General features: G+C 40.6%; 1 protein-coding gene across 1 annotated transcript in view; it reads right to left on the bottom strand.

Annotated features, from left to right (window-relative positions):
* The window catches only part of PRKCG (protein kinase C gamma), a 283303-nt gene that overhangs the window by 160014 nt on the left and 110732 nt on the right, over nucleotides 1-12557 (bottom strand). The window contains exon 3 of the mRNA XM_069946946.1: nucleotides 2053-2135. Within this exon, the coding sequence (XP_069803047.1) occupies nucleotides 2053-2135 (83 nt within the window). The remainder of the gene's footprint in view (nucleotides 1-2052; nucleotides 2136-12557) is intronic.

Below are 12557 nucleotides of genomic sequence, written 5' to 3' on the forward strand. Positions count from 1 at the left end.
GCAATCCGTTCAACGTATCCATTTTTTATTGGTTACTTTTAACAGACAGAAAAACTACTTTTGTGTCCATTAAAAAAAAAACACGCATCCCTTTCGATCCGTTTTTTTTTTTTATAATGGAAGTCATTGGACAAATGGATCCTAACAGATGACACACAATTGCATCCGTTTTTTTTCCATAAAACATATACATTAAACGCATTGCAAAATGCAGTATGAACCCAGCTTAAGAGTTCTGTATAGTTTGTAACTTAAGATTTCATAACATGCATCAAGTTTGTTGCAGTTTACCGCCAACATGTAAATTGTCTCCGGGCAAGAAAGGTACACCTTCGGACACTGTGTTAACATTCTTTAGGTTAAATCGTTATTACTACTGCAATCCTCATGTTTCAGTCATTTGAAGATAAAAATGGTTGACATGTCACAGAGAAATGTCAAAAATTTTGATTAGTCAGGGTCCGGCTGTCCTGACCCATACCGATCAATAGAATGAGCGGAGAGCAGAGGAAGGAGAGGCGCATGAGCCCTCCCATAGACACACTTTGTGACACTGTGGCAGACAGGATTCCAAGGCAGAGAGCTCTGCTGTGGAATTCCCCCGAATTTCCTCAGTGTGAACAGGCCCTTACTGTGAAATCACTCTCCTGGAGTGAACCAGGAGATCAGTGGGCTTGGGTAAGAAGCCCGCTGCTAAGCACTTCTTACGGCTCATGTCAGCGGTCATGGGAGTCTGAACAGCTAGACCCCAACTGATTTTCAGTGACATGTCTAAAGTTTTGTCATATGAAAAGGACACTCTAAGCATAGTGTAAATTGTTCTCCTTGACATGTGTTATTCACCAATGATTACATCATCCTATCATCTCACATACAATAGCTGTTGGCAAATGGAGCAGGACACACAAGTCGCTCGATTACCAATTCAAGGGAATGCTATACTCGATAGACGATGCTCGCTCATCTCTAACCAAGCTATATATGCTGTGTTTGTCTATATGTGGACACTCAATGATTGTGATGTAAATGTTTTTGATAGCATTTTGTGGTATTGTGCTGAATTGGTTTCATGCAAAAATTTGAGTTTTTCCACCATATTGGAGTTCTTCCACCAAAGTCACAGTAATCTGATCTGCTGAGACTAAGAAATGAAAGGTAAAGTTTCTCACTTGGAGAAATGGCATCCTGATAAAGCCAAGGAGACTAGAAAGATAATGTCATAGAAGGAAATTTTGTATAGAATGGCCTCTCTTTTTTACCCTTGACACTGGCGTTTCCCAGTGGAACAGTCTCTGACAAAATGATTCATGTCTCTATATTAAAGGCACTGGTTGTTAGTTCATCAAACAACGTTAACAAAGACGTCAGTAATTCACAACCAGGCAGCTTATTTAGAAAAAAAAAATCCTACCAGACCTTTCTAGACCATGGCCACCTCATTATCACCAAGGTAGCTGTACCTCAAACAATGGGTTATTTCTTTCCCAGAGGTGAGACATCCTGTGCAAGTAATGGGATCCACTGGGTCCATAGACAAAAGAAACATTGTAACTTCTGCTCTACACACAGACCACAGATTTCACATTTCTAATTAAAATAATTTCACAGAAAATAATTTCTGCTTATCCTGAAAGCAATGTAGGATAAATTATGGAAAGATGTGCCCAGGTCAGCTGTAGTTCTAGGCGATGGAATTTATGGCGTATTGTCTTTACATTTTTTTTTTTTTTTTAACTCATTTATTCATCTCGTTGTCTATATTATCAGGGAGAGTAAAGGTTAATGAGCTAATATTCATTGTCTATCTTTTGGTTATTAATTCTCAAACACCAGATGGGTTTCAGTGCCATCCTGACCCGTTTGGCACATAAAATGTTAGAGAGAATTTTAGAATTCAAAAATAAACCTGGATTAGATGTAAATGATTCTTTAATGCCAGATGATTGCCGATATCAGTCATTCACATAGCAGATTATAAGATATTTGTCAAGGATTGTGTAGGCAGGCACTTGCAGGAAGGAACTAACATTGGGTTATTCACATTGTACTTACATCTGCTTGTGGTCCTTTCCCAGCACCAGGACATTCAAAGGTGACAAACTCATGACATCGCTTGTGTACTACAAAGCTGCAAACTGATAAAGAGATCAAATTAATTTTACAGGAAGAAGAGGCAAATGCAAAATCAAGTATATGCTATCACATCTGAGGATTCCATCAAAGTTTTAAACAGCAAACAAAATTTCTCTTGGCTTGAGTGCACCTTAATATAATGCTTTCTGAGGCACATATAAGTGGGCAACCTGTCAAAATGGGATGGGAAGCATGGGCTGCATTAACTTCAATGGCCCAAACATAGTTAGCTGGTGCCTACATTTGGCTCGTTTTCCACATATTATGTCCCATTTGCCACACCTGCCTCAGAAGGCACATAATGTGAACCTACCCTTAAGTCTGACACTGAAAGGGGCACGTCCTCCGGGGGTGGATCAGTGCTATGGGGGCAAACAGTGCTCCTAACAGACCCCCCCCCAGTGCATTTTATGGTCAAGGGTCACGGTCATGGTCACGGTCATGGGGAACCCAACTAACTGTACCGGAACGGCATCGAGGAGAAAGGCAAGAGACATACCTTCCTCCTGATGCCTTACAATTTATGCCCATGTTACACACCATATGCAAAAATCTTCCTTTAGAAGTAATGCTTTGTGGGTGATATATCTGTAATAGCGCATGAGCTTCAGTATATTACATTTGACCCTAGTACCACTGAATGCTTTACTGAAACTGACACTTCCATATTCTTCTCTAACCTAAAACCATTCCTGTGCTTTTCAAACTAGTTGACGGCACGACCCTTGAATCACCATCTGTAGTACAGCTGCCTCCAAGTTGTTTTTTTTTTTTTTGTAAAACACTAATGCTGCGTTTACACGAAGCGATAATTCACCCAATCGAATGTTTAACTATTTTGAAGCAACAATTTGGTTTTTATAACGATCAGTGTTTAGAGGAATAAATCGTTAGAAAAATCGTTAGAAAATTTGTAAAAAAAATCATTATTGCGATCGTTTTTAAAATCGCTTAACCCTTAGAGGACCCGGCCAATTTCAATTTTTGCATTTTCGTTTTTTCCTCCTTGTATTTAAAAGGCCATAGCACTTGCATTTTTCCACCTAGAAACCCACATGAGCCCTTATTTTTTCCGTCACTAATTGTACTTTGCAATAACAGGCTGAATTTTTGCATAAAGTACACTGCAAAACCAGAAAAAAATTCAAGGTGTGGTGAAATAGAAATTAAAAAACGCATTTCTTTTATTTGGGGGGTATGTGTTTTTACGCCATTCGCCTTGGGGTAAAACTGATTTGTTATATATGTTCCTCAAGTTGTTACAATTAAAACGATATATAACATGTATAACTTTTCTTGTATCGGATGGCCTGTAAAAAATTCAAACCATTGTTAACAAATATACGTCACTTAAAATCGCTCCATTCCCAGGCTTATAGCACTTTTATCCTTTGGTCTATGGAGCTGTGTCAGGTGTCATTTTTTTGTGCCATGATGTCTTCTTTCTATCGGTACCTTGATTGCGCATATACAACTTTTTGATCACTTTTTATTACAATTTTTCTGGATTTGATGCAACCAAAAATGCACAATTTTGCACTTTGTGATTTTTTTGCGCTGACGCCATTTACCGTGCGAGATCGGGAATGTGATTAATTAATAGTTCGGGCGATTACGCACGCGGCGATAGCAAACATGTTTGTTTATTTATTTATTTGTTTACTTTTATTTAAAACCTGGGAAAAGGGGGGTGATTCAGACTTTTATTAGGGGAGGGGGCTTTTTACTATTAACAACACTTTTTTTTTTTTTTTTTTTTTTTTTACACATATACTAGAAGCCCCCCTGGGGGACTTCTAGTATATACACTGTGATCTCTCATTGAGATCTCTGCAGCATAGATATGCTGCAGAGATCCATGAGATCAGCACTCGTTTGCTTTCGGCTGCTGCAGCCGGAAACAAACGAGTGCCGAGCCGGCGACGGCGCCATCTTGGAGCGGTCCCCGGCCGGCTTCAGTATTGGAGATCGCTCCTCCGGGACAACGTCCCGGAGGAGCGATCTCCCCACTATACCACCACCGATCATATGCAGCCGGTAATCGGAGGCAGCTGTCATCTTTGACAGCTGCCTCCGATTACCTGATTAGCGGGCACGGCGATCGGACCATGCCCGCTAACAGCCGTGATCCCGGGCTACATGAGGCACCCGGGATCGTGGCGGTTCAGAGCGCGGCCGCCGCGCGGCCCTGCACCGAACGCGGGGAGGCGGCCCTGGACGTAAGGGTACGTCCAGGGTCGCCTAAGGGTTAAGCCCATCTTTCACATAGGGTAAATCGGTGAAAGTCTGTTTACACAAAGCGATCTGCGAATTTTTTGCAAACGACGATTTGAGGACATGTTGAAAGATCAAAATGAACGTTTTCTCACTCGTTACTTGTTTGTTCGATGTCACACGGAACGATTATTGCTCAAATGCCATCGTTATTGCGAAAATCCGAACGATAATCTACGATAAACTACCCTGCCACAATCATGTGATGATGCTCGTGAGAAGAAAACTATACAAACTGGGAGAGACACACTGGGTGGAAATCATCAACACTTTTTAGAAATCTAAATATCACAATTTTTTTGCACGACAATTCACGTGTTTTGAGCAATACTTAATGTAATCTTATGACTTCCTATATAAACGTTTAGACTACACAATGAATTAAGTATATATTTAGATGTACTGTATACCTCCTACCCAACTTTTGTTTACCCCTAAGTCTACTAGTAATGTCCCATGTTTTAAGTCACTAAATTCTTCATTTACAGTTAAAGATATGCAAAACTAATACAGTGAGATTAAGGTGTCTACACAGAGTTCCAAGAACTGGATTTGCAGTATATTTGCTGTGTTTATTGTTACTGCATGCTGGTTTTAACATTATATTGATTCACAATAACTTTGGCTTCTGTGTGATTCATGATGTCCCTTCCTCATAGAACGTGTATATCAAAGCACTGGCATTTAAGTTTGCAGATCAAAGTACTTGGCAGCAGATTTAAGCATCCCATTGCACTGCTCTAGCTGGTACAAACAGTAAGACATTGGCATTGTTGACTGTGTATCATCCCCCGCAGAGATGGGTTATTTGCTTGATATGCCAATTAAGGAGGGCTGAGAAAAATTGCAAGAGGGAGGAGAACTAGAAATTGGTTGAGCAAAATACCATGGGATGTCTGCCAGAAATATCTATTGTTAAACCACTACAGTTAAAGATCTTGGAAGATCAGGCAGATGTTCTGAATTGTGTTACTTTCGGTTTCAGCATTATTTTATAAAATGAATATCAGGTTGTGTGATCCCACCATCTATAATTATGGTAATGCATAGACATGAAGGGGTTAAAGAGAACCGTTCATGGACAAAATGTTATTATTTTGTTCCTTAATTCAATTTAAATTATTTTATTAACATTTGTAAATATAATTATTTTTACAGTTGTGTTTTTAATTTATTCACTTCTTACTTCACTGTGCCACTTCACTACTTCTTGTGCCAGCTCTTTTCAAAAGAGTCTGCGCGTGACAGGAAGCTCCCGGAATTCAGAGCGGCGGGATAGGTTCCCATGAGCCTTTGCCCGCCGCTCTGTCAATACACAGTGATCTCGCGCTATACAGTGCAAGATCACTGTGTATGCCTAACTCTTCCTGTATTCTCCCTTTATTCATAAAGATACAGACTCCCTTTGCAGTCTGTACCTTATACTTTACCTACTCCTCTGTTTCTTGAAGTATGGCCAGACACCGCCATCTTGATGATGTCACTTGCGTTCCAGCAGCGCGTTTCAGCGTCAACACGCAAGTGACGTCATGAAGATGGCAGCGCCCGGCATTACTGCATCCGAACCAATGAGTAAGTAAAGTGTAAGATACAGACTGCCTTTGCTGATGGGGACTTGCTACTATGCGGGGAGGTTACCGGCGGATTCTGTGTCAGCGGCCGGGGGGGCTGTTTTTTTTTTTGCTGGCTGGGAGATGGGGGATGTTGGCTGGGGCGGGGTCTTGGTGATGGGGATCTCCCTGGTACTACACTCCTATCATCTGAGCAGACGATGGGGGAGTAGTACCAGCAAGATCCCCATCACAAAGACCCCCCCAGCCGACGCCCCCCATCTCCCAGCCAGGAGATGGGGGATGTAGGCTGGGGGGGTCTTGGTCATAGGGATCTCATTGGTACTGCTCCCCCATCATCTGCTCATAGTATGAGCAGATGATGGGAGTAGTAGTAGTGTGTATCTGTCCCACTGCACCGAGCTGGGAAGGAGGGAGGAGGTAGATGAACCGACACCTTTCTTACTCCCTGCTCGGTGCCCTCCATTTGGGGAGCAAGTTTCCTTGCTCCCCAAATTATTCCATAAACATACTGCATCAATAAAGCGTTACACCACATTACATTACATTACATAGACTTCAATACAGTGCCATAGACTTCTACATATAGAGCACCCCCTGCTGGACACTCCATAGGAATTACACCTGATTTGTGACGTCATGGTTTTTGAGAGAATTTGAAGCCTCCCTGATCTACTAAATTAAGGGAAATAGCAGTATATGTGCATTTCCCATAGTTAATGTTCATTAAGAATTTGTCCAACTTTCCAAAAGTAATAACATATTAAAAAATAATTTTGGCCAGACTTCTCCTTTAAGAGAGTGTGGGTAATACAGCAAGAAAATAACCCTAAGTACAGAAGTGATTCTATCAAAGAATGGTTAACCCTTTCAAGACAGAGCCCATTGATTGCTTCCTGTGAGTCCTACCCTAATGCAGCAAGTTATAGGTCTGTAAAATAGATATTCTGTCCTCTAAACCTGTACAGTATTATATGAAATATACCTTCAGACTACCTCGTTTTACCCTTTAACCTCTTAGGCTCCGTTTACAAGGAGTAAAACTGTCGGAATTCCACCAGCCTCCATGTCATATTGGCAGTCTATGGGAGGCTCGTGCACCTCCTCTCTCCGCACCTCTCCGCTTGGAAGAATTGACATGTCCATTCTTCCGCGCCGAGAGAGAAGGCGCATGAGCCTCTCATAGACTGCCAGTAAGACACGGAGGCTGGCGGGATTCCGCCACAGAATTCCAACAGTTTTACTTCGTGTGAACGGAGCCTTACAGACAGGAGATCAGATGTTTGGACACTCAAGAAGATCTACACAAACAGAGGCAGTGGGTTTACATGTGTTATATACTGTAGCTCCATAGCTAATCACTGTAGAGACTCATCTACTACATCACCGGAACTCATGGTCCCTTTTATACAAATATAAAACAGGAGACTAATCTTATTAATTATCTATTTTACATAGTTATAATCAAAAGTCCTAATAAAGTCCAATTAGTAGAGATACTTTAAAACCCACCGCTATAGTGTCCTAGAAATAATAGTAGATAAACACCAGTTGAAAAAAAAAAAAGACTTAGAGGTATAAATAGGCTTAATAAAGCCAGTTAAGCCTATTTATATCTCTATACACTATAGCCGTGGGTTTGTAATTATCCCTATTAATTGGACTCTATATGTGGTACTTTCTAAGCTATCTACTAAAAGTTATACTTTATAAGTAGGGGTTACAATTGGGTAAAATAGGTCATTATTGAGATTAATTAGCCTTTTTTTTGTGTACTTCTCTCATTTGTGCTTTAGTGTCTCCTATCTTTTTGTTGAACACTCTGCATACTGTACCGTACTACTTTTTAACAGCCAAAGAAGAGGGACATTTTTCGTAAAAGCTAAATTTAAAAATAAATTCCTATATGCTTGAATACATTTTGATATTATCACATAATTGTACCACACCCAGTGCACCAAACATAACAGATTAATAAAAGACTGGATTTCAGGAAAATGGTGCTGAGGATGAAGGTAAGAAAATAACCTTCTTCCTCATTATCCCTGGACCTATGGGAATCAGCAAGTTAGATTTTGCTAAACTACTGTTAGTTTCCATCTAGGGAGCAAAGAGGAACAAAGGGGCATGGGTCAAAGTAGGTACTGTCACTTCAAAAAAGGGGCACTTGGGGTGTATATATGGGGTCACAGACAAAGGAATATGGATAATAGAATTGGATGGGCAGGGGTCTGGTATCTACCTATAGGGACGTGACAGATTATGTAACCATGTGATTCACAGGAAGCCAGCCACACAGGAGACACTGACATCCGGTCTACACATTGGAGAATGCCATTTATTAGTTGTCACACTAGGATCACATGACTTAGCTACAGTAATAAATGTATGGATGCAGCTCAGCAAGGATGAAACAAATGCCACATAGATAGAATTATAACAACAACAAAAAAAGAAAAAAATAGAGTGCTCGCTTGAAAGTGGCCAACTGACACAGGTGCACAACTCTTGTACAATACTTGTATCAAATCTATAACATAATGTTAATGCCTTATCTTTTCTAGACATTTCATCAACTAAATGTCTGCATTCACTGACAAGAAGATATCTTATTATTTACTGGTGTATAGATATGCTGGTCTTGATAAATAACCCCTCCCCCCGAAAGGAGCAGACAGGACCCTCAAACCGATTCCATTCACCCTTACTGGTTCATCAACGTACTGTTATGTCATGGTGACCTAAGCAGTTAAATGTAGTGGAGGGACCGCCTTGCATATTTGTGGCATTGGCATCTTCAGTCCAATGCTACCAGTTTTATGTTGGCTTGTTCCTGGATTTATTTCCTTGCCTGTTATCCCTGATTTGGTGTCTTACCTAAACTATTCTAACTCCTGTGACCACTGCCCTCTCTATATTTCCCTAAATGTTGTTCTACACTTGCTGGAACTTTATTTTGTCTGATGCCAAGCAGTCTAACTGCAAAACTGTTCTGAGAACCATAGCCAGAAGGTTTGGTTCAAACATGTCTGTAAATCCATATTAAAGGTCACTTTAGAGGTCACATTAAGCCCTGCACAATTCCTAGAAACAATCAAACAAGAAACGGGATACAGTAAGTAGATAAAATAGGTCAATTAATTTTTTAGAGGAATATAGTTTGGATTATATAAATGCCATCAAAACATATATATATATATATATATATATATATATATATATATATATATACTGTATATATATTAACCCTTTCACAACCATGGGTCATTGATGCATCAATGCCAAGGTTGTTTTTGGACTTCAGCCTATGAGATTATAATGATACCATAAGCTAAAGTCCCTTGTTCTGTCCCCTCTCCTCTGTCCCTTGCCCCTTGTCCCTTTCCTTGTTAGAAGCTTGTGACAGCGGTAGGGGAGAGAGGGGCAGAGCTCACCGCCATGTGCCGGCCTTACCTACCTTCCTTCTCTTAGGCTTACGGTCTCCATGGTTACCATTGGAGCTCTGTGATCACATCGCAGAGACCGATGGTTACCAGACAGAGAATTCTCCCTTTTGTAGAGGGAGAATTCTCTGTATGAAGCTCTATAGATGCTGCAGTCATGCTGACCACAGTATCTATAGGGTTAACTGACAATTGCAAGCATGTCCCTGGCCTTTTGTATGGTGGACGTGAAGAGGTTAGGGGGCACTCCTAGGAACACTAAGTTACCCGATAATGCCAGCTCTTTGGCTGATTGAATTTTTTGGGGGGTTGGTAGAATCATTGTTACCGGCCAAACCTTTCTCTGTTTAAACAGGGAATGTGTGGTGGATAATAATGCATTTAATGGCCTTGGTCTTGCTGATCAATGTACGATTGCATCTGCCCTAAAATAGCCCTTGCACAGCAAAAAAAAAAATAGTAAGGCAGGGCTGCAGTGTGGAAGGAGAAAGCGGCAGCCGACATCAATGATGACACAACAGGTGTGGTTTTCCGTCTATCCCCAGACTCCATGTAGACACAGTAACTAAGCTGTAGTCACAGATCACAGATGAGCTAAAATGCAGCCAAGCAGTAAGCACAATTAAACAGCAGGTAAGCAGCATCTAAATACACTAACATATCATGTTTCAGCTCCCTTCTGGACATTTTCAGGTAAACGCTTGCACCTCCACAGAGGCGCCTATTACATAGATGCTAGAATGCATGTACTATCTTATATAATGGCCTTAGGATTCTCATTAATGCAAAACTCAAGTTGTTCCAGCATACCCTGAAGCCAAGTTCACTATAAGATTCTCTGCTGTAGAGACAGAGATTGGCACTGCATTCTGTTTATGAAGAAACCAGCTCTCTAAGTAAGTTAAAGGTTTAATAGCCGGAGAACGGCACCCCTGAGTAACTAAGGGTGCTAAACTAAAAGCTCACATGGACAATAGCCTGTACGGATCGGAGGAGGAGTATTTAGCTATTTTTGCTTTCGGCATTCAAATATCTTATGGTAATATAAATCTAAATCTGGTTACGATTATCATAACATATTACATGTTACATTCCCCAAGTCTCATCGCAGTCTGTATAATGATAATATGACACGGAGAACGCTGCTAAATGGGAATGTTAGTGCTACACTTAAAATGATTAAGATCCTTGCTTCTTGGTAATTCTAGATGTATAACGATTTGGTAAAGCTTTTTTATATATCAGTTAAGTCTATAAAAGTAAATGACAATGACATTTAGCAGAAAACGTTCCTCAGTTGATAACAACTAAATAGTGAGACAAAGGCTTTTGCATCAAGATTTTTTTTTTTTTTTTTAGAATTCTTAGCTTATTTTTTTAGCCATTCTCACTAGTCTTTCAGGAGAGGAGACAAACTGTGGAGTTTGCTTGGAAAGAACATATTTAGATTTCTTGTCTCCATGGAAACCAATGGCAGATTCCAAAAGTGGCATTAGAAGACTGTCACCTTTATACAAACCGGATATCGGCACAGAGAAAACGGCTATATAGGGATGGAGATGGAGAGGGAACAGAAATTAAGTGCAGATATTGGCTGGGGGTGGATGGAAATGTATCTGGAATCGGCCATACTTGTTTGTCGTTCTCCTTGTCAATATAATGCTATTTAGGAAGACGACATCTATATCAATGCTGAATGTGCAAGAAACAACTGGGTCCAGAAGCATAATTATAAGGACGGAGAGTGCCAGATAAGGAAGGAAATTACAGCTCTGCCTACAGGGATATACTTTGCTTTTAATCTTTAACCTCAATGGGACAGGAAATTAAAATTTGGAGTTTTACATTTTTTACACCTTTCCTTTTAAGAGCCATAACTCTCAAGTCCCAAGCTGCTCCATACAAAGTTGACGTCATCACAGTGATTATGATCATCCCGTGTTGTGAACTGGTTAAAGGGGTATAGTGGAGAATAAAGTTATAAAACTTTGAATATTAGTTTGTTAAAGGAAATGCTACAGTATAACAGCCAATCACTGTCACAGTCAATCACAGCTCACTCTTCCACAGGACACCAAAGATTCAGAACTAGTGATACAGGCTGCTTCTCTAATTTTAATGTCTATGGTTAAAAGTCCAGAGTCATGGAGCTATCTCCGATACTAGCTGCTAATGGTAGCTGTCAGTTGCTGATTTGGAGCAGGCTTAGCTTTTTAAAACCTCTATGTACATCCATAGAGCATTTTTACCATTTTACAAGGTTATCCCCTATCAACAAAGAACAGGGATCTGATTCTCCCATTAGAAAGAAGAGTCCGGTTTTGCCTGCATGTCAACTTTCCATTCATACTCTATGGGAGCTGATGGCAGAATACAGGATGTGGCTATCGTTGCAGCTCTTATGAAGGATAAATGGAGCGTTGATGCAAATGAGTGGCCAACTACCATTCCAATGGAAGAATCAGGTCTCTGTTCTCAACATCCCTAAAGGCCCCAGTGGTCAGATCTCCTTCCATCAGATAGCTATCCCATTTACAGAGGATAATGTTGCTAGATGGGAAATCTTATCATTTTATACATATACTGTATGATGTTTCTGCTCTGGTGGAGAACATAACAAACAGGCTATTCATACTTTCCCCCAATATCCTCCTAAGTCATCTACAGGTCCCTGGCTGAGCGATCCCACCTCACAGATGGACTCATCTCAGCAGTGACAGACCATTTAGCCAATTACTGGCTGCAGCAATGTCTCATCTCAGTCAATGAGTGGGCTGTCACTGCTGAAATGAGTTGGTCTGGGACATAAGGGCAGGATCATTCAGCCGGGGATCCAAAGATGATATAGCAGGCCATTGGGGGAGCGCAGTGTGGTAAGAATAACCTATTTGTTATGTTCTCCGCCAGAGCGGCAACATATTAAAAGATTAAAATTAGCAGAATACCCCTTTAACCCGGCCATGATAAATTATACATTCCATGGGGAGTTAAGGGGTTAAGCTTTGTAATATATCTTATTAGGGAGAAGTGATAATTTCTAGCATTGCAGTAGTTTCTAGTAAACATGGGATGAACAACGCTTTTCCATATTGGTGTCAATAGCGTATTGCGTCTAGATGTAGTGGATGCCGATATG

This window comes from Dendropsophus ebraccatus, chromosome 12 (assembly GCF_027789765.1).
Source record: "Dendropsophus ebraccatus isolate aDenEbr1 chromosome 12, aDenEbr1.pat, whole genome shotgun sequence".
NCBI lineage: Eukaryota > Metazoa > Chordata > Amphibia > Anura > Hylidae > Dendropsophus > Dendropsophus ebraccatus.